Source organism: Hyperolius riggenbachi, chromosome 2, assembly GCF_040937935.1.
Source record: "Hyperolius riggenbachi isolate aHypRig1 chromosome 2, aHypRig1.pri, whole genome shotgun sequence".
Taxonomy (NCBI): domain Eukaryota; kingdom Metazoa; phylum Chordata; class Amphibia; order Anura; family Hyperoliidae; genus Hyperolius; species Hyperolius riggenbachi.
In genome coordinates, this window is record NC_090647.1 from 300,442,711 (window position 1) to 300,469,497 (window position 26,787).

General features: G+C 44.6%; 1 protein-coding gene across 4 annotated transcripts in view; it reads right to left on the reverse strand.

The window, feature by feature from the left end:
* Positions 1-26,787, reverse strand: part of INPP5B (inositol polyphosphate-5-phosphatase B) — a 187,539-nt gene that overhangs the window by 117,338 nt on the left and 43,414 nt on the right. For 3 of the 4 annotated variants that reach the window (XM_068269026.1, XM_068269027.1, XM_068269025.1), the window contains exon 7: positions 14,552-14,710. In XM_068269026.1, the coding sequence (XP_068125127.1) occupies positions 14,552-14,710 (159 nt within the window). Of the gene's footprint in view, positions 1-14,551; positions 14,711-20,762; positions 20,829-26,787 lie in introns of those variants that run through there. The other variant, XM_068269028.1, reaches the window with a different exon arrangement.

Below are 26,787 nucleotides of genomic sequence, written 5' to 3' on the forward strand. Positions count from 1 at the left end.
GGTTATTACACCGTTTAAACGATGTCCCTATCACAATTTATGGTGCCGATATTTCATTTAGAAATAAAGGTGCATTTTTTCAATTTGCGTCCATCACTATTTATAAGCTTATAATTTTAAATAATATAATAACATACTCTCTTGACGTGCATATTTAAAAAGTTCAGACCCTTGGGTAACTATTTATGTTGTTTTTGTTTTTTTTATTGTATTTTTATTTATTTATTTTTTTAATAAAAAATGTATGTGGGTAATTTTTGGTGTGGGAGGGAAACTGTTTGTTTTACATGTAAAATAATAGTTTTCTTTAATTAAAAATGTATGTGGGTGCAGTTTACTATTTGGCCACAAGATGGCCACAGTGAAAAAATTCCTAGATGCGAACGATTTCGCATCCAGGAACTAAAGATCAGAGGAGTTGTTTCCTGGGGGCAGAAGTATTTCTGCGGGGAGGTTAGATCGGTGAATGGGAATTATATTCCCATTCACTGATCGGGGGGCGGCGGGTGCGGGCGCGCGCCCGATCGCGCGCACCACGCAGGGGAAGATGCAGTGCCTATCTGGACGAGAAAGCTCGTCCAGATTGGCCGAACTGGTTAAACAAATCAGTTAACTGATTATATTAAGGTTATGACATAGGACGTATCTCAAATGTCAATCTAAAGGTGGCCACACACGATACAATAAAATGATCCGATTTTACAGTAATTCGATAAAAACGATCGTATCTCTCGAAAAAATCGAAAGCTTTTTTTTCATTCGACTGAAAAATCCAATCGGATTTCCCGTTTTTTTCGATTTAAATCGATCCGGAATGCCAGATATTTCTCTTCAATCTCTACTAAAGATTGTATGGTGTGTGCTGGATTGTTAATTTATTAATATACACACACTAGCAATTTTCTCTGAGTTTCCAATCATTTTTATCATAATTGAGGAAAAAATTGAACATACGTGTGTGGTACATTGGTCATATTTTTGAAATGTTACAATCAGTCAGAAAAAATTATTGCAATTCTTAAATTGAAAAGATATTTAAAAAATTGTATGGTGTGTGGCCACCTTAAGGGCCCGTTCACACTTAGAACCGCAGAACGCCGGCGATTACCACCGGCGTTTTGCGGGAGTGATTTTCCTGCGATTAGCGCGGAAAAATCACTGGACACTGCGGCGGTTTTGGAGCGATCGCGATTAGCGTGCTGTGCACGCTAATCACGATCGCAAATCGCGAAACGCTCGTCGCCGGCAAACCGCTGCATGTAGCGCGGTTGCGGTTATCGCTAACCGCAACCGCGGCTGTGAGAACACTGCCACTCGCTACATTGTGTAGCGGTTCTTGCAGAACCGCTAGCGGTTTGCCGTGACCAGGAATCGCACGATTCCCGCTCAGGTGAGAACGGGCCCTAACTCAAGAAGTTCTAAAACGGACCCTAGTACACTTTATATTCCTCTACCTACGGACTATCAAGTACTATTGACAGAAGATGACTTTCTTATGATGTCTATATATATATCTTTTATACCTGGAATATTGTACATCCATATGTTCCATCTGTACCTTGAAATGTGTTTATTGAACCTTCTGGAATTATCTCTTTGAAAACCAATAAAAACAGTATAACAAAAAAAAAGACACAGGATTAGCAGGAGAGTCAGGCAACTGGTATTATTATAAAAGGAAAAATCGCTATCCTTCTCAGTTTAGGTTCCCTTTAACCTTAAGGGGTCCCCAACCCCCGGGCCGCGGCCCACTAAGCCGCAGGCTGTTTTGAGCTGGGCCGAGCTGTCATTACAGTGCAGAGAGAATGGTCAATGAAGTTCCGGCTATATAGAGAAGAGCCATCTGCAGCCATTGTTACTGCTGCCATCTAGTGTCCTCTATTTGTAATGCAGCATGCTTTCAGTCTGTAAGGACACCAGGTGGCAGCAGTGAAGATGGCTAGGACGCTCTGGTCTCTTGCCAGCCACAGAGTTCAGTCTGGACGGAGGTGAGAAGTTGATGCTGGAAGCTAGAGTGCGAAGAAGAATGGAAGAGTAAAAGTGAGTGTGGGGAGGAGGGAAGTGGGTGTAAGGAGGAGAAAAGGGTGAAGTGTGGGTTGGAGGGTGAAGTGTGGGTTGGAGGGTAAAGTGGCTGTGGGGTGGAGGGAAGTGGGTGTGGGGAGGAGAAAAGGGTGAAGTGAGTGGGGTGGACTGCCTGTCGACAGGCGACAGGCGGCACCATTTTATTTGAGGTCTTCTATTGAACATTTTATGCACGCTACTTTTTCGGGGTTCCCAGTGCACGGGCCCCGTATGTGAGTTTCTTTTATCCTTGCTTTTAAATTGTTTTACTTGTTATGTAATAAAGACGGTTTACACTTAGATGTGCCGTACATCTCTTTCATGTCACTATCCTACTGGACTCCTCTTTGGCGAGTCTCTGCGACCTCAGGATATCTAATATATTCCGGAGGAATCTGTGGTGTGCAACATCGCTGGTGAAACGACACCATTTGAAAGTTCTGCGGACCATCTATCAAACTCATTTACAACCTTATAATGTGGGTTATTGTATCAGAGTGGTTGCTTAGAATTAGTGATGGGCGAACAGTGTTCGCCACTGTTCGGGTTCGCCCACATTTTGGCCTGTTCGGCCTCATGGTGGCCTCATGGTGTTAGGGAGGGTGCTCGGGCACGCTGCCCGAACCCGATCAGGCCTTCTGTGTTCGGCCGAACACAGCCGTGTCCGGCCGAACAAAGCCCCCTATAGAGTCCCAGCATAAAGGGAGAGCATGCCCCGAGCGCGCGGGGGGGGGGGGGGGGGGGCGGAACGCCGGGCCCGAAGGCCACAGGCAAGGGTCCCAATATGCAATTTTAGAGTTTATTTTTTACAAATTACATACAGTCTAATTTGCCTCCTTAAAACAGAAGCTATCCTATCCTACTAATATAATAAATGGGAAAGTTCGGATGTTTGGATGTTTGTTACTCAATCACGCAAAAATGGCTGAACGGATTTGAATGAAATTTGGCACACACATAGTACATTACCTGGAATAAAGTATAGGATACTTTTTATTCCCATAACCAAAAAGGGGGCAGAGACAAATACAAATTTCACTGGAAAATGTAAACTGCAGCCATTCTTACACTGTTAATGTTAGGGTTCTCAAACTTTGCACACTTGGTCGCTGGGTGACTAGGATTAAAATTCAGAAAGGTGGGAGGAGCCTACAAAAGCCAATCATAATTCACCTATTGATTTTCAAGGGGAATATTTACATTGCTGCCATTCTTGCACTGTTAAGGGCACAAGCCTCAAACCTGGTAAAGTTGATCATTGGGTGACTTGGGTTCAATTTGAGAAAGGAGGGTGGAGCCACAAACAGCCAATTAGATTTGTTTCATTCCAATGCAAATTATTGATGAAAAACACCGCAAAGCTCACAAACTTGGTAATTGAGTAATTGATTAATTGTGTGTGAGGGTTAGAAAAGTGGGCACAGCCAACACCAGCCAAATACGTAAGCGGGCAATACCGGGTCATCAATGGGCGGAGACAAATACACGTCACTGAGAAAATGTAAACTGCAGCCATTCTTACACTGTTAATGGTAGAGTTCTCAAACTTTGCACAGTTGGTCACTGGGCGACTGGGATTCATATTCAGAAAAGTGGGTGGAGCCTACAAAAGACAATCAAAATTCACCTATTGATTTTCAAGGGGAATATGTAATTGCTGCCATTCTTGCACTGTTAATGGCACAAGCCTTAAACCTGGTACAGTTGGTCATTGGGTGACTGGGGTTCAAATTTAGACAAAGGGGTGGAGCCACAAACAGCCAATCAGATTTGTTTAATCTCAATGCAAATTATTGATGCCAAAGACCGCAAAGCGCACAAACTGGGTCATTGAGTAATTGTGTGTTAGGGTTAGAAAAAGTAGGCGGAGCAAACACCAGCCAAATACATACCTGAACAATGTCAGGAAATCAGTGGGTGGAGAAAAATACAAATTTCATTGGGAAAATGTAAACTGCAGCCATTCTTACACTGTTAATGGTAGGGTTCTCAAACTTTGCACAGTTTCTGGGTGACTGGGATTAATATTCAGAAAGGTGGGTGGAGCGTACAAAAGCCAATCAAAATCCACTTATTGATTTTTAAGGGGAATATTTAATTGCTGCCATTCTTGCATGTTAATAGCTAGAGATGGCCTGAACTGTTTGTCGGGCGAACATCTCTGGGCCTTCTACTATTTCCGGGGCGCTGTGACCCGGAGTAGTACGCCTACGCTGCCCGGCGGAGCGCGTCCTAGATCGCGCTCCTGTTGCCGGGCACTCTCTGTGCATGAGTGTGACTTCGTTCATGACGTCACACACATGCGCAGAAAGTGCCCAGCAACAGGAGCGTGATCTAGGACGCACTCCGCCGGGCAGCGCAGGCATACTACTCCGGGTCATAGCGACCCGGAAGTAGTAGAAGGCCCAGTGATGCAGAGATGTTCGCCGGCGAATGGTTCGGGAACCGTTCGCGACATCTCTGTTAATAGCACAAGCCTCTTGCACTGTTGATCACCTGTACCTGGTACACTTGGCTATTGGGTGATTTGGGTTCAAATTCAGAAAAGGGGTGGAGTCACAGCCAATCAGATTTATTTATTTCAATGCAAATTATTGATGCCAAAGACCGCAAAGCTCGCAAACTTGGTCATTAAGTAATTAAGTAATTGTGTGTTAGGGTTAGGAAAAGGGGGCAGGGCCAACACCAGCCAAATACATACCCGGGCAATGCCGGGCATCCAGCTAGTTTGCAATAAATCAGCTAACCTATTAGGAGCCCTGCACACAGATAGATAATGCTTGCCAGGGCGTCTTTTAACAGCATATGTCTTTAGCTGCCTAATGCAGCTATGCAGAGCTGTACAGGGAGCTTCTTTATATTTACCTGTTCTTGGCGACTGGATCAGCTTCTCCTCTTCATCCCCCGGGGGAGCTGCACTCCTAGCATCCTCTTCAGAGGTCCAATCACATGATATGACATGCGATCGTGACCCAGGGAATGTTGACGGCGCTGCACCACTGACATCATCCCCTGGGTTACGATTACATGTCATATCATGTGATCGGAACGCCAAAGAGGATGTTGGCATTGCAGCACTGCCTGCAGAGAAGAGGAGATGCCATTCAGCTGCCCAGAGCAGGTAAATATGAAAGCTCCCTGCCGCTCTTTGCATACCCTGCCAGGCTGGGGAAAGCACACATCCCCAGTGGCTAAAAAAAAAGTTCTGCTGCGTACATGTAGCTTTGCTATATGTGGCTGCTAACAGGTTAAGTGAGCAACTGTGGTTTTTCCGTGATGCATCACTCCAGAATATGCAAATTATCTATTTTTGCCCCTAAAGCCAGGCTTTAATCCAGAACCGTTGGTGTATAGCAAACCTATAGCTTATACATTTTACAGAGCCTGTACTTTCCTAGTGGTTCTGGGTCACCATGAGCTGCTTGGGTATTCTCTTGTACTGGTCCAAGCCCTACCCCATAGCCATATCAAGCGCTGCCACGCACTGATGAGGACCAAAAGTTAGAAACAGGCTGTCTGCATGTTGGGTTGATGTGAATGACCGGCTGTGTAAAATGTATAAGCTACAGCTGTAGACTTGGAAAGGCGTTCCAAATGCTTCAGATCAGAACCTGAATCTATCCATATGAGGACCACGGCAAGGGTTTTAACTCTCCATGCTGCATTCCAGCTTTCTTATATTTCCTCCTTCACAGCTGTAAGGAGGAGGTATCAGAGAGTTGGAATGCAATGTAGAGCGGCCAGAGACATTGACAAGAGTGAGTGTTAACCCCCCTACGGCAATTCACATCACATATGGAAAGATACAGGTTCTAATCTGATACGCCATTCTGAATTCCCTACTAATAAGTAGCTGGAATCTTATATCAGGCAAGAATAGAACGACACTTCACTTTCAAAACTACAGCAATTACTCTCCCCTGTTACCTGCTAAATACAGAGTTTCCATGTTTTCAAAATACATAGTATCTACCAAGTGAATGTGGCTTTCTACATAATTGCGCATGACGTCACACAGAACACTCCCGGCTGCAAGCGCGTGATGAAGGACGTACGGCCACCGGGAAAGCATCTGCACAGTAAGGCACAATATGACGAATGTGGAAATGACCCCGAGGTCATTCCCCATGGCCTGTTCGCTGTGAACAGTTCGGGCCATCTCTATTTCTGATCGCTTTTCAAAAATCGCTCCCATTCACTTTCATTAAAATTGCGGTAAAAATCAAGGCGATCGCGTACGTGTAAAAACGTACGTGATTTTAATGAAAGTAAATGGGAGTGATTTTTAAACAGAGCTCAGAAAGCGCTAATCAATCGCAAGCGCTTATAATGTGTCTGAGCACTGCTCATAATCATAATAAATGGTTCAAATATATATTCCTTTTAAATGTTGGTTGCTCATGTAAAAATACTGGAAAAATGCTAATAATATAGTAAAATAGCAGGAAATGCCTCATAAGTGCATATGTGCTCCTTCTAACCACATGTGACATTTCTCACTTTCTGAGAACTCTACCACTTGTCTGCTACATTCTCTTCAGCCTTATTTCGGTCACCTCAGGCATTTAATACTGTACTATTATTACTAGACAGGCCAGTATAAGACTCAATAGTCATATTATGAATAACAGGTCCTACGAAATATTAGTAAATAACATGGTTATTATTATGTGGTTTATGTTTGTTTGTTTTTGTTTTGTTAAATGTAGCCTTTTTATTGTTTTGTCATCCTTACAATGGTCATTTTAAAGTACACCTGAATCGGTGTTATAATGCTATAGTACGCGAGGCGCACAAGGGTAATGTAACGATCGGTGTAACACTAGAGAGGGTCTGATTACCGGTGATCTGCAGTATCACCGAGAATGCAGATATATACCCGATTATTGATGATCTGCAGTATCACCGATAATCAGATATATCTCTAACCTCTGGACACCTGAGTGATAAGAGTGTTTGGTGCAACAGTAATACTTTAAGGAGAGCACCCGAGAGAAGGGTGCTAAGCAGTGGGAGATACTGCTTGAGATCAGATTCCTTCCACAGGTCTGAAGCTCCCCAAGGGGCGGAGCTAGGCTGAGAGTGGGAAGGACAGAACGTGAGTGACACCAATGAGGAAGTGTCACTGACAGATCTGTGAACTATCTCTTAACAGGAGAGAGAGTTCTCGAGGTCGGACAGGCCAGGTCGTTAACACACGGACAGATAAAGTACAGAGACAGTATACAGGTGCAGAATCCTAAGACCAGCAGAGTTTGGCAACAGAGTATCAGAATGACAAAGGTACAGAATCAGAGATCAGAAGAATGGTCAGGAAAGCAGAAGGTCATAACAGATAATCAACAATGCCTAGGCTTGAGTGTGAGCTCCTAGATTCTCAACACTCCAGGAACTAGACTAGATAATAATAATGATACCGATGGTACAGAATTCCTAGACTAAGGTGTGAGTTCCTGGGCTATCAACACCTTGGAAACTGGTCTAGATAATAACACAGATAATAACAGAGATAATAACAGAATTCCTAGGCTAAGGTGTGAGCGCCGTGATCATCAACACCTACGAAACTGTCTAATAAACACAGATACTGACAAGGTCTGAGTGCTACCACGTAGTGATCGCAACGCCAGACACCAGAGGAATGACCAGCACCCAGTATATATACACCAGCGCTCTCCTGCGCCTCCCCTAAGTGCTGGACCAATGAGAACTGAAAGAATTGTCAGCTGACCGGCCTGGTCAGCTGACACCCCTCTGGCTGTTATAAATGCTCTGCCTCTCCGCGCGCGCACGCGTCCTTCTGAACCAGTGTGGACTATCAATCCCAGCCACACCAGACATGTGTTGTAATGCCTCTGCTGTTTTGGATGCGGAATCCGTCGCACCGCTGTCCGAGCGTGCGGCGTTTTCTCCGCATTCAGCAGTACTGAGAGAGGTAGGCCTATGCGTGCAGACCGCCGCATCGGACGCGGAATCCGCCGCCCTGTTCTCTGGGCATGCGGCGGTTTCTCCGCGTTCCGTCAGGCCTGTGAATGCAGGTCCCTGCGCGCAAGCTGCCATGTTGAACGCGGAATCAGCCGCCTTACTCTGAGTACTTGCGGCGGCTTTTCCGCGTTTTCTCACAGTACCCCCCGAGGAGTGGACTCCGGACAGCTCCTACCCGGTTTCTCAGGATATCGAGCGTGAAATTTCCTTCTTAATTTGTCCGCATGCATGCGACACTCAGGTACCCATGTTCTCTCCTCCAAACCATACGCCTTCCAGTGCACTAGATACTGTAGTGAGTTCTGAACTACCCGTGAGTATAAAATCTTTTCTACTTCATACTCAGGTTGGTCATCTACCATCACAGGAGGAGGAGGAGTGGCACCCACATGGACTGCTGGCTTAAGCAGGGACACATGAAAAGATCTTACACCACGCATGCTGGCAGGAAGATCAATGGCATAAGTAACATTGTTGATCTTCCTGGTCACAGAAAAAGGGCCCACAAACCTGGGACCTAACTTGGGCGAGGGCTGTTTCAGGGTCAAATGATGTGTGGAGACCCAGACCAGGTCTCCTGGTCGGCACTTCCACTCTAAGGATCGTTTCTTGGCAGCTTGATCTTTCTGACTTTGAAAAGCCTTCTCCAAATTACTTTTCACGATTCCCCAAATGGCTTTGAACGACTTTTGCCAAGCCTCCAGAGCTGGAAACGGAGTGGAGGCTACTGGCAATGGGGAAAACTTGGGCAACTTTCCAGTTACCACCTGAAACGGAGAGAACCCAGAGGAAGAGCTTTTCAAATTATTGTTTGCAAATTCTGCATATGGCAAGAACTTGACCCAATCACTTTGTGCTTCTGCAACATAACACCTCAAGAACTGTTCCAATGATTGATTAACCCTCTCCATCTGACCATTGGTCTGTGGGTGGTAGCCCGACGAAAATGACAGTTCCATGCCCATTTGGTGGCAAAATGCCCTCCAAAATCTAGAAACAAATTGGACTACCCGATCTGACACTACGTTTTCCGGAATGCCATGAAGTCGGAAAACGTGGATGATGAAAAGATCGGCCAACTCCTGGGCCGAGGGGAGTCCTTTCAAGGGCACAAAATGGGCCATTTTACTGAAACGGTAGACTACCACCCAAATGACCGACATGCCTTCAGACCTAGGAAGCTCGCCTACAAAATCCATGGACAAATGGGTCCATGATTCACTCGGGGTGGGCAAAGGCTGCAACGTTCCCACAGGTGCCAGACGGGAGGGCTTGCTTTTTGCACACACTGCACACTCTCTAACATACTCCTTGCAGTCCGTTGCCAGAGAAGGCCACCAAGCACATCTAGCAACCAAGTCTTGCGTTCTGGAGGCCCCTGGGTGCCCGGCATTTTTGTGCGAGTGGAACATCAGCAAAATCTGGAGACGAAATGGTAGTGGCACAAACATAACCCCTTAAGGCTTTCCCTCAGGGACATCCTGCTGAAAGGGACCTAAAGTCTCCGTCCAGTCTTTCCAAGTCTCTGTGGCTCCCAGCACTACCTTCTGTGGAACAATGGTTTCTGGTTCTGAGGGCTGTGCTGTCTCCGGCTCAAAACATCTGGACAAAGCATCCGCCTTAATGTTTTTACTACCCGGAGTGTACGTAATTACAAATCTAAATCTCGAGAAAAACAGTGACCACCGAGCCTGACGGGGACTCAATCTCTTAGCCCCCTCAATGTATTCCAAATTTTTGTGATTAGTGTAAACTGTAATCGTATGTTCTGCTCCTTCTAGCCAATGACGCCATTCTTCAAAGGCCAACTTAATGGCTAGAAGCTCCCTGTTACCTATATCGTAGTTTTTCTCTGCTGGTGAAAACCTCAGAGAGAAATAGGCACACGGGTGTAAACTTCCCTGCAGCCCAGAGCGTTGAGACAGCACAGCCTATACCCCAACTTCTGAGGCGTCAACCTCTACAATGAATGGATAAGAGGTGTCCACGTGTCTCAATATGGGTGCAGAGCAAAACAATTCTTTCAAAGTGGAGAAAGCGGCCAGAGCTTCGGACGACCGGTGGTTGGTATCTGCACCTTTCTTTGTGAGACTGGTGAGGGATGCTATGACTGTGGAGTACCCCTTTATGAACCTTCTATAGTAATTCGCAAACCCTAAAAATCTCTGAACAGATTTGAGTCCTACTGGTTGGGGCCATTCCAGGACAGCAGAGACTTTGGCGGGATCCATAGAAAGGCCCGAGGTGGAAATTATGTATCCCAAAAAAGCGACAGATGTCACCTCAAAAATGCATTTCTCCAATTTGGCATGAAGCCTGTTTTGTCTAAGCTTGTGCAGCACGAATTTGACATGAGCCCTGTGCTCAGAGAGGTTGTCTGAGAAGATCAGTATATCGTCCAGGTATATTAGGACAAATTTACCCAACACCTCCCTGAAAACTTCATTAATTAGTTCCTGGAAGACGGCCGGGGCATTACACAACCCGAAGGGCATCACCAGGTACTCGTAATGCCCGTCGGGTGTGTTGAAGGCCGTCTTCCATTCATCGCCCTCTCTGATCCGCACCAAGTTGTATGCACCCCGCAAATCCAATTTCGAAAAAATCTTGGCATTGGTGACTTGAGTGAATAAATCGTCTATCAAAGGTAATGGATAGCGATTTTTTTTAACTGTGATTTTATTCAGTCCCCGGTAATCAATGCATGGCCGAAGGCCTCCGTCCTTTTTTTTTTACAAAAAAGAAACCTGCTCCGGCAGGTGACTGGGACGGACGAATAAATCCCTTAGCCAAGTTCTCACGGATGTACTCTTGCATGGCCACCTTTTCCGGTCCAGACAAATTGTAGAGATGGCCTCTAGGGGGCATACAACCTGATCGGAGATCAATCGGGCAATCGAAAGGGCGATGTGGAGGTAGTTTATCGGCAGCCTTGGGACAAAACACGTCCGAAAACTCAACATATTGTTCCGGGACACCCTCCACATGAATCCTGGTCTGGCCTAAGGTCACCTTCACTAAGCAATGACGAAAACAGTGGGCTGACCAGCTCATTAGCTGACCGGTAGCCCAATTTATCTGAGGGTAGTGAAGGTGTAACCACGGCATACCAAGGATGATTGTGGAGGTTGTCATGCGCAATACAAAAAACTGCAACTTCTCTCTATGCAGCACCCCTATAGTGACTTCCACCTCTGGTGTCTGGGACAGCGGATAAGGGGAATCATCCACTGCAGTAACCTGAAGGGGTGGTTTAACCGGAGTGAAGCGGAACACCTAATCTCATAGCAAATTCGTAGTCCATAAAATTAGCCGCTGAGCCTGAATCAATGAAGGCCTCAGAGACTTCAGATTTATCTTCCCATGTAATCATACAAGGGAGAAGTAATCGCTTATCCTCTAGGGGTAAGAACTGTACGCCTAGGGTATTACCCCCAACTACTCCTAGGCAGTGGCGTTTCCCGACTTCTTAGGGCAATTTCGTACTCTATGACCCCCCTCTGCACAATAAAGACACAACTGCTCAGAAATCCTGCGTCTCCGCTCCACTTGGGACAGTTTTGACCGGCCAATCCTGGAGGAGGTGGAGTCACCGGAGGCGCAGCGTAGGACACCATTTTAACATTGTTTCTACCCCGGGTCTGCTTTTGATAACGTAATCTGCGATCAATCCTGATTGCCGATGAAATGGCCTCATCGATGGTTTTAGGTTCAGGCTGACTTAACATAAGATCAGAGACCTCATCTGATAATCCTGATAAGAAACAGTCTAAAAAAGCATAGGTGTCCCACCTGGCTGAAACTGACCACCTCCTAAATTCGGCAGCATACTCTTTGACCGGACTCTTGCCTTGACGCAACAACTTGAGCTTCCGCTCAGAAGTCGAGGCAATGTCTGGATCATCATAAATTACTGCCATAGCCTTAAAAAATTTGTCTACGGAGGTTAAGGCTAAATCTCCAGCGGGTAAACTGTATGCCCAGGTCTGGGAGTCGCCCGATAACAAAGTCTTAATAAACGTGACCCTTTGGGTCATGGTTCCTGAAGATCTAGATCTCAACTCAAAGTATGACAACACTCTACTCCTAAAATTTCGAAAGTCAGATCTGTGACCAGAAAATTTTTCAGGTACAGGCATACGTATGTCTGTGCTAGGAGGAGATCGCACCTCGTCCACTGTCGTCTGGAGGGTACGTAAAGAACCAGACAAAGCGTCAATCATAGCTTTGTTGTTACCCAGCCCTTGGTTGATGGAGTCCACCGAAGTGGTAAGTGCGCCCAGACGGTCAGTGTGTGCGTCCATTTGCATCTTTGGTCTGGCGTTCTGTAACGATCGGTGTAACACAGAGAGGGTCTGATTACCGGTGATCTGCAGCATCACCGAGAATGCAGATATATACCCGATTATTGATGATCTGCAGTATCACCGATAATCAGATATATCTCTAACCTCTGGACACCTGAGTGATAAGAGTGTTTGGTGCAACAGTAATACTTTAAGGAGAGCACCCGAGAGAAGGGTGCTAAGCAGTGGGAGATACTGCTTGAGATCAGATTCCTTCCACAGGTCTGAAGCTCCCCAAGGGGCGGAGCTAGGCTGAGAGTGGGAAGGACAGAACGTGAGTGACACCAATGAGGAAGTGTCACTGACAGATCTGTGAACTATCTCTTAACAGGAGAGAGAGTTCTCGAGGTCGGACAGGCCAGGTCGTTAACACACGGACAGATAAAGTACAGAGACAGTATACAGGTGCAGAATCCTAAGACCAGCAGAGTTTGGCAACAGAGTATCAGAATGACAAAGGTACAGAATCAGAGATCAGAAGAATGGTCAGGAAAGCAGAAGGTCATAACAGATAATCAACAATGCCTAGGCTTGAGTGTGAGCTCCTAGATTCTCAACACTCCAGGAACTAGACTAGATAATAATAATGATACAGATGGTACAGAATTCCTAGACTAAGGTGTGAGTTCCTTGGCCATCAACACCTTGGAAACTGGTCTAGATAATAACACAGATAATAACAGAGATAATAACAGAATTCCTAGGCTAAGGTGTGAGCTCCGTGATCATCAACACCTACGAAACTGTCTAATAAACACAGATACTGACAAGGTCTGAGTGCTACCACGTAGTGATCGCAACGCCAGACACCAGAGGAATGACCAGCACCCAGTATATATACACCAGCGCTCTCCTGCGCCTCCCCTAAGTGCTGAACCAATGAGAACTGAAAGAATTGTCAGCTGATCGGCCTGGTCAGCTGACACCCCTCTGGCTGTCATAAATGCTCTGCCTCTCCGCGTACGCACGCATCCTTCTGAACCAGTGTGGACTATCAGTCCCAGCCACACCAGACATGTGTTGTAATGCCTCTGCTGTTTTGGATGCGGAATCCGCCGCACCGCTGTCTGAGCGTGCGGCGTTTTCTCCGCATTCAGCAGTACTGAGAGAGGTAGGCCTATGCGTACAAACCGCCGCATCGGACGCGGAATCCGCCGCCCTGTTCTCTAGGCATGCGGCGGTTTCTCCGCGCTCCGTCAGGCCAGTGAATGCAGGTCCTTGCGCGCAAGCTGCCATGTTGAACGCGGAATCAGCCGCCTTACTCTGAGTACTTGCGGCGGCTTTTCCGCGTTTTCTCACAGGTAATTTGGTGTTTCCAGTGATCACCAGGCCCCAAATTACATCTCCCTCTGAGTTGTTACAAGTCAGATGGGGAATAATATTTAAAGCCACCGGGAATTTGAGCTGCAGCAGGATGAGCCTCTGCGCCCAGCTCACAGGCAGCGCAACAATATGTACGCAACGCGAAATGTGGGAATAAACAGATTCATTATTTGACTTTAAAAGCAGAAAGACAAGGCATCTCTGGTTCTTAAAGGACTTACGATGCGAGATATGAAAAAAAGGTTAGGTACCTCTTTAATACTGCAGTTGTTATGGTAGACAGCCCACACCCTCCGTTCCACTTTACATACCAGGCTCCGGAGCAGACCCCGACCCTGCCCAGGGTCGCCCTATCTGATTTAGATAAGGATCGCTGCTTTAAATTTAGCGCTCACATGACGTCAAGGAGAGCACAGGGAGGCTGGGGGCGATGATGCGGGGAAGACGGGGCTCTAGATGTGCGCAGCTACACTAGGATCGCCACTTTGAATTTAGCACCTGTGCAGTTCTCATAGCCGCTAATGCGGTTGCGCAGGTCTAGAGCCCCGTCTTCCCCGTGTCATCGCTCCCAGCCTCCCTGCGCTCTCCTAGACGTCATGCGAGCGCTAAATTTAAAGCGCCAATCCTTATCTATATCAGATAGGGCGACCCTGGGCAGAGTCGGTTTTCCTCTCGAGAGCCCGGCACAGCATAATAAAGCTATGTAAAGTGGAACGGAGGGTGCGGGCTGTCTACCATAACAACTGCAGTGTTAAAGAGGTACCTAATTTTTTTTTATTTATATCTCGCATTGTAAGTCCTTTATTTATAACCCTGTCACCAAACATACTACGTACCTTCTTCACTGTTGTTGTACTCTACAGTGACTTGCTTTTCTTCCGATTCTTCTTTCTGTGTCATGCTGCTTAAGAAGAAGCTGTTCAGATTTGGGAGGCTTCTCTGCCAGTACTTGCGGAGCCACACAAACTGGGAAGATGGAAGTCCAGCAAGTCTTGCTGGAAAATATAAACAGATGTGACAATTGTTAATTGCTAATATAACGGAACCATGACGGTCAATGAGATGCTTAAAATTTTGTGTTGATACAAAGTTCATGTTAATTTTATTACAATGTATTCAGCATGGCATTGGAACAAACAAAATCATCAGCTACTGCATTTGCCTGGCTCAACTCTAAGCTGCATACAGTTGTATGAAATTATAAAATCTGCATCAACTTAACATTATTAGCATCTCATTGATTGTCTCTAAAAACAGCTGATCATTTCTGAAATATTATCTAATATCTGCCCATGCAAAGTGGGTCACACTAGTAGTCAACCCATGGCAACGTGCAATGTTACCATGATTTACATTATGCTGTTGGTCCCTTAGGTTTTTCAATACAATCAATACACAAAACGCAACCAATACACAAAAGGTGGAAAACTTATAGGGCCCTTTTCCACTAGCAATCGCTAGCGTTCGCGCTAAAGCGAATGCTAGCGATTTCAATTCAGCAAAGTTAACAAATTTCCCAGACGTTTGCAATCGCGATTTTGCTATGCACTGCATAGTAAAATCACGGCAATAATCGCTCCGTGGCGCGATCGCGATTAAGTAAAAAACGAATTGCGTTAGTGGAAATGACCTACCACGATTCCTATGTTAAAAAGCAAACCGTAGCAATTTGAAAATCACCAGCGGTTTGTGATTTTGCGATGCAGCATCGCAATCGCCGCTAGTGGAAAAGGGCCCGTAGAGTGGAAAACAATTCAGCACCGCAATCGCCGCTAGTGGAAAAGGGCCCATAGAGTGGAAAACAAGAGCAGTTGCATTAGGTATTCCTTAAATTACACTTTCCTTGTGAAATTGCTATACTGACTTCCTAAAAATAAATGAATCTCCTGTCTGTAATGCTTCTGCTCTTGCTACCACATGACCTGTCTGGACTCAAGGGGGAAAAAAAACACATCAGCGGAACTGTGTTTTCTCACTCGTTTCCTACTGCTTAACCAACACAGTTTTGCAACAAGATATAAAGTTTGTTCTTGACCCTTTTTCCTACATAATAATGACAGTGTAAACTCGACTAAGTCAAACATACATGTTATAGCACAGTTGCCAAAACACACCAGTTAGAGTGGTCTAAAGACAGTCTTCAGATTATGGCAACTCATTCCACCAACCTTGAAAATGTGTATTTAGGTGTATTTAGCTTTCACTGGTCCATCATAAGCTTTCATTACCTCTTCTTTCTGGAGTGGCTGGACAGTGTAATGGTTAAAGGGAACCTGAGGTAACAGCAAGTGACTACCCACGGAGGGACTGGAAGTGGAGCCTGCTGAACTGTGGAGGTTGCCTGGGAGGCTGAGGGGTGGCCTATAGCCCTAAAGCGCAGTCGGACCCAGTCTGGCCATACAATCTGGTGAGTCTCTCTATGTTGGAGGGGCGGGTTGTTATTGCCCCAATCACTGTGAACTGTCTACCTCCTGTGAACATTCGTGCATAGACTGTTTCTGAGCGCTTACCCATCATAAGCTTTGCAGTATCAGAGTATCATCTGGGCCAAAATAAATAATCACATCTGCTCAATGGTGTAACTAAGGTGCTTGAGGCCCCAATGCGAGTTTTACATGAGGCCCCAAGAACATGATTGTTATGGAGCCTCAAAACTTAACAAGAAAAGCTGCAGTGTCGGAGAGGTGTAATCAGAGTAAGAAAACAGTTTGTTTAGGATTTTAACTATTCAATACACATGTACAGGTGTTCATTGCCAGCGTAACACCAATACAAAGCTAATAAGAGAATAACGGAAGACCTCTAGTGGCCCCCGGTCAAGGGGCCCCTGTGCAGTTGCAACCTCTGCACCTCCTATTGCTATGCCACTGCATCTGCTAGAAAGTTACACTGTCGCAAGCCAGGACACTGTCTTCACCATAATGCTTACTGCCTTGTAGCAGGAAAGTCCCAGGTTCAGATACCAGCCAGCACACTATCTATGAGGTGTTTGTATGTTCTTGATGTTAGCATGGGTTACCTCTGTGGTCTCCTCCCGTATTCCAAAAAAGATTCTGGAAAATTAACTGGCTCCTACCTAAACTAGAGTATGGTAGATCATTTTCAAATTTAAGCCCTTATCAGGTGAAACATTTACTTTTAGTGCAAAGATTATTTTTGTGCAGGCTTCATTTGACTGATCAGTGGTGCAGTTATCTGCTGTGTTAGAGAAGAACTTTAATGCAAAATTGAACTTCATCCCAATCAGTAGCCAGTATGCCCCTTCCCACGATAAATCTTTACTTTTTCTCGAATAGATCATCAGGGATGTCTGTGTGGCTGATATTTAGGTGAAACCCCTCCTACAGTGTGACTTCATGGCCATAGCCATGGCAGTTTCCTGTCTGTGATCCTTGTTGCTTTGTGGGAGATAACAGCTTTTTTAAGTCAATAAGCTTTTAGCCTATCACAGTTTAACCACTTGACACCTGAGGCATTTTTCCTCTTGTGGACCAGAGCAAATTTCACCTGTCAGCGCTCCTCCCTTTCTTTTTCCAATAACTTAATCACTACTAATCACAGCGTAATGATCTATATCTTGTTTTTCTTGCCACCAATTAGGCTTTCTTTGGGAGTTACAGTATGCCAAGAATAATTTTATCCTAAATGCATTTTAACATGAATAATAAGAAAAAAAAATTATAAAATGCATTATTTTTCAGTTTTTGACCATTATAGTGTTAAAATAAAACATTCTACTGTGGATAAAAGCCACACATTTTATGTGCCCTTTTGTCCCAGTTATTGCAACGTTCAAAAAATTTCCCTAGTACAATCTATGGCGCCAATATTTCATTTGGAAATAAAGGTGCATTTTTTCAGTTTTGCGTCCATCACTAATTACAAGCTCATAAATTAAAAATTAATAGTAATATACTGCCTTGACATAAATTTCTAAAAAGTTCAGTCCCTAAGGTAACTACTTATATTTTTTTTTATGTAATTCCCCCCCCCCCCCCCCCCTTATATAAATAAAAAAAAAAGTTTGGGTATTATGGGAGGGTGTGGGAGGGAAATAGTTAATTATATCAGTCAGTGTGGGGATTTTTATTAAATAAAAAGCAATTTTGGTGCAATATACTTTTTGGCCACAAGATGTCCTCAGTCGTCATTTCCGATTCACGTACGTAAGCACGTGAATCGGAAGTAATCCGTGGCTGTGTAACACAGGAAGATACAATGAATGCCAGCGTCTCGTAGACGCTGGTATTCATTGAATCGGGGACTTAGATTCATTAACTTCCCCTCTATGCGGCGATAACGGCGGTGCGCGCGGCGGCTGCATGCTGCTGCAGACTTGTTTTCACGGCCCTGCTGCATCCTGTCTTTTTTCCAGGGCCGTGATTATACTGCACGGCATGCAGCAAGTAGTTAAGTGGGTGTGTTTATAGATAAGGGCAATTGGTGCTGTCATTTTCATTATGCCTGCCAGCAGTAAAGATGTTGATTTGTACACAGCGAGTATCAATCATTTCTTGATCGATCTTCTATTTTTTAACTTGTCCCTTTACAATGTCTTGATTTATTTCCCCCCCACTACTATCTTTAGGTAAAGTTCCTCTTTAATGACAATAGGTATATATTCAAATTTTCAAGGGTTAAGGAGGTCAAGGGAGGTTGGAGAGCTGGGGGAGAGGGTCTCAAACTACCTCAGGGTAGTCTAGATTTATCAGTTAGGGAAAAGTAATTGATTAGAATAATGTTCAATAAAGGTAAGATTAGAACAAGAGAAGGATTAAAATGATTAGGTGTTAAGACTAGGCACTAGGCCAAGTTTAGGCCTCCTGGGCGCATAATGTCAAGGAAGGGTCCACCTTTGGAGTTGAGCACAGGAGGCGGTTGGTCAAGGTTATGCAGTACAGTAGGTTATACAGTAGTTGGAATTTGGAGAGGTACAGTGTTACCAAGAACCCCTTTAATTGGGTATTGGGAGAACACTATTGCTGATATTGTGTCTGATTACCAAAACAACATGACTCCCTCACTGCCATGCCAAAAAGAATACATTTGCCTTTTGAGGGACAGAGAGTGATGTGAAGTGGTCAATCTTCCTGTAAAATGCTGCACAATGTTTCGGAAATTTTAAGGAAATTTGGTTGCTATGGATTTAAGTGCAGGGCTAAGAATATAATTATTCTTAGCCCTGCATCAGGACAGTGTTGAGATCACAAATGTATATGTAGTAATAACATAGCAACCATAACCCATACTTTTTTTTTCTCTTTGATTAGACATTCAACCTCAAGTATCAGTGGCATAGCTAAGAAGCTGTGGGCCCCAGTGCAAGTTTAGCATTGGGGCCCCCAAGCATGTTATAGATAACAATTGATAGAACACACCTGTAATGATCTGGGGGCGATTTCCAAAGTCAGCGCACACCACGTGCGCTGAAGCAGATGGAAATCCCCACAATGACAGAAGCAGAGTACCCAGTATATATTGGTAGAGGGGAATTCCAACCAGCAGGTGGAGCTGTGGAGTACAGAGAAACAAGTCCTCTGTACATCCACAGATGCCAGATTGGAATTGCACGATGAAGCAACACCGGGAAAAATAAACAAGGTAGTACCACAAAAGAAAGCAAGAACAGAGATAGATTATATGAATGTCTACCAATCTAGTCGCCACCCAGCGACGGTAGACATAGAACAGACCAGAGTGAGAAAGCTAATCGCAAGAGTGGCGATTGCTATCAGCAACACAAGACTTGAGCAAAGACAGAGCATGAATTGAGTAAAGGAAGACACAGCAAATAACTACAATCTGAACGTCAAGGAAAATAACAAATAAAGTAGCTAAACGCGGTCACCGCACGTTATGCGCAACAGTGACAAGTGCGTTAATAGTACGGTCACCGCATGTTAAGCGCAACAGTGACAAAATGTACAAACCCTGACTAACAAATGAACACGGAAAACAAAGACAAACAAATAGCGGGAACGCTTGCTAATTGGTTGCCAGACAACAGCAAGCGTTCGTTCCAGACAGAACAGACTGAAGGAGTAACCAGTAGCAACCGCTGCCAAGGTTGTACTCCAAGACACAGACAAGAGAGATCCACCACCTCTAGAGCTAGGGTGAATGCGATCAAGAAACAGGACTGAACGATTTACTATCAGCCTCCGCAGGAGATAGTACAATCGCAAGAACAGTACAAGACAAAACAAGACTTAGGCAGTACAAATAATAAACAACCTGACTGCACTAGGAGGAGTGCAAAATGCACTCCCCAAGAATTAACTACTCTAGAATATTTGCAACAAGATACAAAGAGACTGAGGCTCTAAAGGTTAGTCTCCCTAAACAGGAACTAGAACGAGCAAGGAATTCTGGAAGGAAGTGACATTTATACTGGAAACCTTCAAAGGAAGCAGACAAGCAGATTGCGAGATAAGTAGATGCAACTCAGTCAGCCTTGCAAACTGACAAAAAGGCCTCTTTTCCCTGGACTGAACTATGCAACCTGCATAGGAAACAAAACTGTCCAGGGAATCAAGGCCAGCAGAGCGGATTCTGACAACACCAAAACCAATCAAGGACAAGCACAGTGCCAGAGGTGAAAGAAGGGGATGGGAAACTGTGTTAATGATCACTACTATTCAAATCAACTATAGAAGTGAATATTATCAGCACAGGATCAATAAAGAGCTAATACTGTGTTTGAGGGGTGGGCCCCTCTAGCCCAAGGGCTCCCCTTGCTACGCCACTGTCAAGTAAAAACGTGTGAAAAAAAAACCACTACATGGAAAAGTCGAACATTTTTGCATAATGAATAGTGATGACAATACTTTGTTTAGCATGCAAGTCAATTGATATACAACAAAACCCTTTCCACCAACAAGCTTCCTTGTCAGTAAAACCCACATTTCCACGCAGAGTAAATTATTTACCTAAAAGTAAAGGCTTAAAAGTTCCACTCATACAGTATAACAAAAGTGTGAATGAGCAGATAAAGGTTTGTACTAAAAAATCATGACCCGCTATTTAATACGTATATAACAAACTTACCATCGGGAGTTCTGTCATTTTCTGAAGGCTTCAGCATTGCACCCAGGTTAAAAGATGCAACATGTAAATTTGAGGAGAAAATTATATCTCTATGCCTTACATTAAAAGCCTAAAGGCTTTCTCATGTGACACATCCAAAAAGGCAACACATAACAGTACATGCACAGATAGCAACTAATCCACAATGTGGAGTATTTACAGAAACCGCTCTGTACCCTCCTTTCTCTGCTAAGATAAATAAAAGGAAACAGTGCTACTGATAGTCAGTCCTACATTAACCTCTCAGCTGCCCAAGAAATCCACTGTGATCATCAGTTTTTTTTGTAAAGAGACACCCTTATAAACCTACAAAGCTTGCTTTGATTATACATTTAGAGCAACTGTTACACACATACAGTATGATTTGTGTTTTTTTTTAAAGATTGCATCTACTAAGTTATGTGAACTCCTAAAGAAAAGACAGACTCCTACAGAAAATACTTTAGGTCATGCATAAAGAATTTGGTCATTGTGCATATTTGCATGGGTTGCTGTTAAAAAATACAGAACAGTGTTCTGCTGCCCTTTGGTGTGGCAAGGTGATATGCCAGTGAAGTTGTTTGTTCCCCTGTATACATATTTTTCTCCTGTTGTACTGCGCTCTGTTCAGAAACAAACAAACAGTGGGTCCCTGTGCAGAATAAATGCAGAGGACCTCTTGAGAGCGGGCTTGGATCCACATAGTGTGTGTCAGTAACATAAAAGTATGTGAACCTGGCTTGCATTCTGTAGACACTGTTTTAATATAGCACATATTTTCAATTTAGTGGTGCAACAATAGCCATAGCAGCCATAGCAACTGCTGTAGGGCCCTGAAGCAAAGGGGGCCCAAGCGTTAATGTGTTCACTATTTTTTTTTCTTGTTTTTCTCCACGCTCTGACTTTATCTCAGTGCCCATACACTGTTTGCAATGTACATTGCATAGGAATATACATTGGCCAGTCAACTTATATCTTATAGGATAGGGGAAGGTGGCATTGCTATCGAGAGCCTAGGTCTGAGGGCCCCATCAAAATTCTGCTAAGGGGCCCCGTAATATCTAGCTACGCCTCTGTTTCTAGTTTTGAGGGTTTGTTTGAAGTTGTTGAAGGAGGGGGCAAGCCTGATAGGCAGTGGGAGAAAGTTTCTCAGGATGGGGGCAGCTCTAGTGAAGTTGTGTAGTCGTGCATGGGAGTGCGAGTTGTGTGTGGGAGGGGAAATAGCCAAATGACCTAAATGCCATACCATTATTATTCACATCATATCTGTGTATTTTTATAGCACTAATATCTTCTACATCGCTTTTTACAGAGTACATAGTCATGTCAATGATTGTCCTCACAGGAACTTACAACCTAATCCCTACTATAGTCATAGGTCTCTACCATATTGTTTCTTTACAGGAATTTACAACCTAATCCCTACTATAGCCATAGGTCTCTACCATATTGATTCCTCACAGGAACTTACAACCTAATCCCTACTATAGTCATAGGTCTCTACCATATTGTTAAAGAGAGTCTGAAGCGAGAATAAATCTCGCTTCAGACCTCATAGTCAGCAGGGGCATGTGTGCCCCTGCTAAAACGCTGCTATCCCGTGGCTAAACGGGGGTCTCTTACCCCCCGAAATCCCCTCCGAGCAGCGCATCCCTTCTTCCGGATTAAGGCAGGGCTAACCGCCGCAGCCCTGCCTCACGCGCGTCTGTCAGCGCGTATCTCCGCCTCTCCCCCGCCCCTCTCAATCTTCCTTCGCTGAGAGGGGCGGGGGAGAGGCGGCGATGCGCCGCTGATAGACGGCGCTGAGAGGCAGGGCTGCAGCCGTTAGCCCTGCCTCAAGAGTAGCAAAATCTACGACCAAGTTGGTCGTAGATTTTGCAGGGGGGTGTTGGGGGGTCAGGGACCCCCGTTTAGCCGCGGGATAGCTGCGTTTTAGCAGGGGCACACATGCCCCTGCTGACTATGAGACAAGAAGCGAGATTTATTCTCGCTTCAGTGTCTCTTTAAGTATTCCGTTTTTATATAGTGCTGACACCTTCTGCAGCACTTCACAGAAAGACAGTCACTAGAGGGAAATCCCGTTCAGAACGGGATTTCCTGCAGGGCTTCCCCGGTCGCCATGGCGACGGGGCGGGATGACGTCACCGACGTTATGGATGTCGGGACGTCACAGGGAATCCCAATCCACCCTCAGCGCTGCCTGGCACTGATTGGCCAGGCTGCGCAGGGGTCTGGGGCGCGGGGGGGGGGGGGGAGGGGGCGGCGCAGCGGGTAGCGGCGAATCGGCGGATAGCAGCGGCGATCGCGTACTACGCGCAGCTAGCAGAGTGCTAGCTGCGTGTAGGAGAAAAAAATTATGCAAATCGGCCCAGCAGGGCCTGAGAAATCCTCCTGCGCAGGTTACCCCGAGCTGAGCTCGGGATAACCGGCAAGGAGGTTAAAAAGCATTGTCCATTCTTTGGATCTCTTTTCATCAATATTATCATTGATATATCAATAATATATAGAATGTCACTATCAATGCTGCTGCAGGGTACAGGGAGCACAGGGGAATGGTGCAGGCAGCAGCATATAGTTTAGATCTAATTAATATTATAGAAGTGCCCTTTACTCTACATTTTCTCCTAAGTTATCTCCTAGGTGATATTTTCACACTAGGACCCATATGCAATTCCACTTTTTCACCTGAGTTTTCTCCTAGGTGATATTTTCACAACATGTAAATAAAATGCCTTTCATACCACCAGCAATCAAAAAAAATACTCAAAATAATTTGGACAGTACTTTTCACCTACTTTGTAGTATTTTTTTCATTGCAAAGTGCTAAAAAGTTAATTTAAATTGAAGATGAAAAATTATCTCCTTGGAGAAAACTCAATAGAAAAAGTGAATTACATATGGGCCCTTATCAGAAATGCCTTTTATGCTATCAGCAAGCAAAATACTCAATACTTTGACAATACTTTTTGACCTACTTTTTGGTACTTTTTCAACTGCAGAGTACTGAAAAGTTATTTTAACAGAAGATAGAAAGTGATCTCTTAGGAGAAAACTTAGTTGAAAAAGTAATGAATAAGAGCCAAGATGCCCTACCTAATCTACCACTAATAACAGTGTATGGCCACCTTAACATTACAACAAAAAAAACAAAAAAAAATGGAATCTGTTAACTCTGATAACTTTAACGTAAAAGGTGGAAGGGAACTGCAGTAAACTGTGAATTAACAGTGGTATTACAGCTGGTGGTCACTAGAGGGTATTCCCCTTCACTTTGCTTGCTTTAAAATGAATACAATATACGTATTTACGTATATTAGGCCATCCAACAAACGCTCTGTATTTTCCCCGCAAAAAATTCTGTCAGATAGGATAGCAGCTGATTAGTCACAAAAAGAACAGCCAATCTGTTCCATAGGCTGCCTATGTTTGCCAATTGTGCAGTGGCCCAGTGGGAAACACTATCCACACCACCAACTTTAGTGAAGTTGTGACCAAAGCCCATTTGCTGAAGGCTGTGAGCGAGGGCCCAGGTGTACAATCTTCTGGTGTGCTCTGAGCTGCTATCCATGGAATATATCAGCTGTTTGTTTTGTGTCTAATCACCTGCTATCCAATCTGACACTATATTTTTTTAAGGACTGCAGGGGGGAATACAGAATGGGTGTTGGTAGACAGCCTAATATACTGTATAAGTACCTAATACATTAACCAAAATGCAGCTTACTGCCGCTTCAAAAAGTGCTAGGCTATTAAAAATCAATGGAGGTGATTCCACAGGAGCGCTTGCAATTTCCCCAAATCTCAATGTTGGGTCTTGTAGCATTTTTGGAGCGACTGTGCTCCAATACAAAATATAGGGTCACTGCAAAAATAACTTTTAGTCTATCCTAAAGAGCAATTTTGCAACAATTTTTCTACTCAAAACGAACAAAAATATTGCTGGGAAAAATGCTGCAAAAATCGCTACCAAAAGCACTCAGTGATTCATGATTTACAGTGGGCTCCAAAAAGTAAGGCAGAGCAAAGCATTATTTATAGATATATGCTATACAAATCTACTGTATATCTAAAATATAAAGTCTCTATACAAAAACATTGCCACATGGGTAATACCTTTTATTGGCTAACCCAACGGATTGAAAAAGCAACCTTTAGAAACACTTTACATTAATTGATAGAAAAAACAGTCCAGTCATCTATTAAGTACATTTATTTATTTAATTTATTGTATTTATAAAGCGCCAACATATTACGCAGTGCTGGACATTAGTTAAGGTTACAGACAATATTTAGGGGTGACATACAGCAATAAGACAATACAGGAATACATGCAAACCAGATCATGCAGCACAGTATGCTAATGCTTAGTAAGTCACTGAATGGGAGCATGGAGATCAGGCAAATCGAGTTCACTCAAGAGTTCACTCAGATTCATAGGATGGGTGTACAGTAATGGAGGTGCATGAACAGGTAAGAGACATGAGGAGGTCCCTGCCCGAAGGCCTGAAGGCATGCATGGGATTGGCTGATGCAGGGGGCAGTCAGGCGAAGTTCATTGGAGGAGCGGAGTGAGCGGCTAGGTGTGTACCTCTGAGTAAGATTGGACATGTAAGTTGGGCAGGTTTTGTGGACAGATTTGTAGGCCAGAACACAGTATCTTGAATCTGATTCTGGACTGGATAGGAAGCCAGTGGAGGGATTCACAGCGTCGAGCTGCCGTGGTGGAGCGATGGTAGGAGTGGATAATTCTGGCTGCCGCATACATGACGGACTGCAGCGGGGCAATTCAGGTCATAGGGAGACCAGACAGAAGGGCATTGCAGTAGTCAAGGTGGAAAAATTATGAGGGCATGGATGAGGAGTTGGGTGGTGGCAAAAGTCAGGAAAGTGCGGATCTTGCATATGTTAAAGGAATTTGTGAGTTTTGGATGTGGGGCGTGAAGGAGAGTGCGGTGTCCAGGGTGACACCTAGACAGCGGCCTTGAAAGGTAGGGCAAATGGTAGTGTGGTTAACAGTGACATTCACATCTGTGATGGTCAGGGATGGCCGGGTGGGAAGATCATAAATGCCTTCATGAACCTAGCCGACATCGAGGAGATGGCTGATAGGCAGGAGGTGACCTTGTTCATGGTAGTGGTGGATAGGTCAGGGGTGTGGAGGTAGATCTGAGTGTCATCTGCATATAAATGATAGTAAAAAACCCATGGAGGAAATAACCTTTGCCAATGGATGTGTATAGGGAGAACAGTAGGGGGCCAAGTACCGAGCCTTGGGGGACTCCCACCAAGAGGTGGTTGGGGGTGGATGAGGACTCATTGAAGGAGGTCATAAACGATCGGTTGGAGAGGTAGGATGAGAGCCAGGCCAGGGCGAGGTCATGAATGCCCATGGACTGGAGGAGTAGGAGATGGTCCACTGTGTCAAAAGCTGCTGAAAGGTTAAGAGTAGAAAGGCTTTAGCTAAGGCGAGGTCATTGCCCACTTTGTACATGCTGTATTTTCAGTATATTTTCTGTACAGCATATGCTGTTAAACAAAAATGTTATCCTGGTTAGCAACAAATAATGTTATATTAGGCTTCCAGCTTTGAAGATGTGAGATGAATTATTTTATGTCAGCCTTTTATGTCACATGAAGCCCACTGGGAGTAGCTCATTGAAGATATATAGGATCAGAAGTGGTTAGAGATAAAGGAAGTTAAAAAGAAGAAAAGCATAGATATAAGATAATAATGATGCCCTTGGAGCAGATGAACTGGAAATGCCCCAACCATTCCATGTGTTATACGAGTCATTTGCATACCACCATGCAAAAGTCTGTCTAAAAAGCATATAGCATTTAAAGGGTGAAGTTCTTGCATTCCACATCTACTACAGCCACTAGGGAGTTGCAGGACCCTCCCCCTTTCCCTCAAGCCTGAGAATAAAACATAGGACGGCCTTTCTAACTAATAAGGAATTTTTTGACCTTTTGGCTTTATCTTCTAAAAATAGGCAGCTGTTTCTAA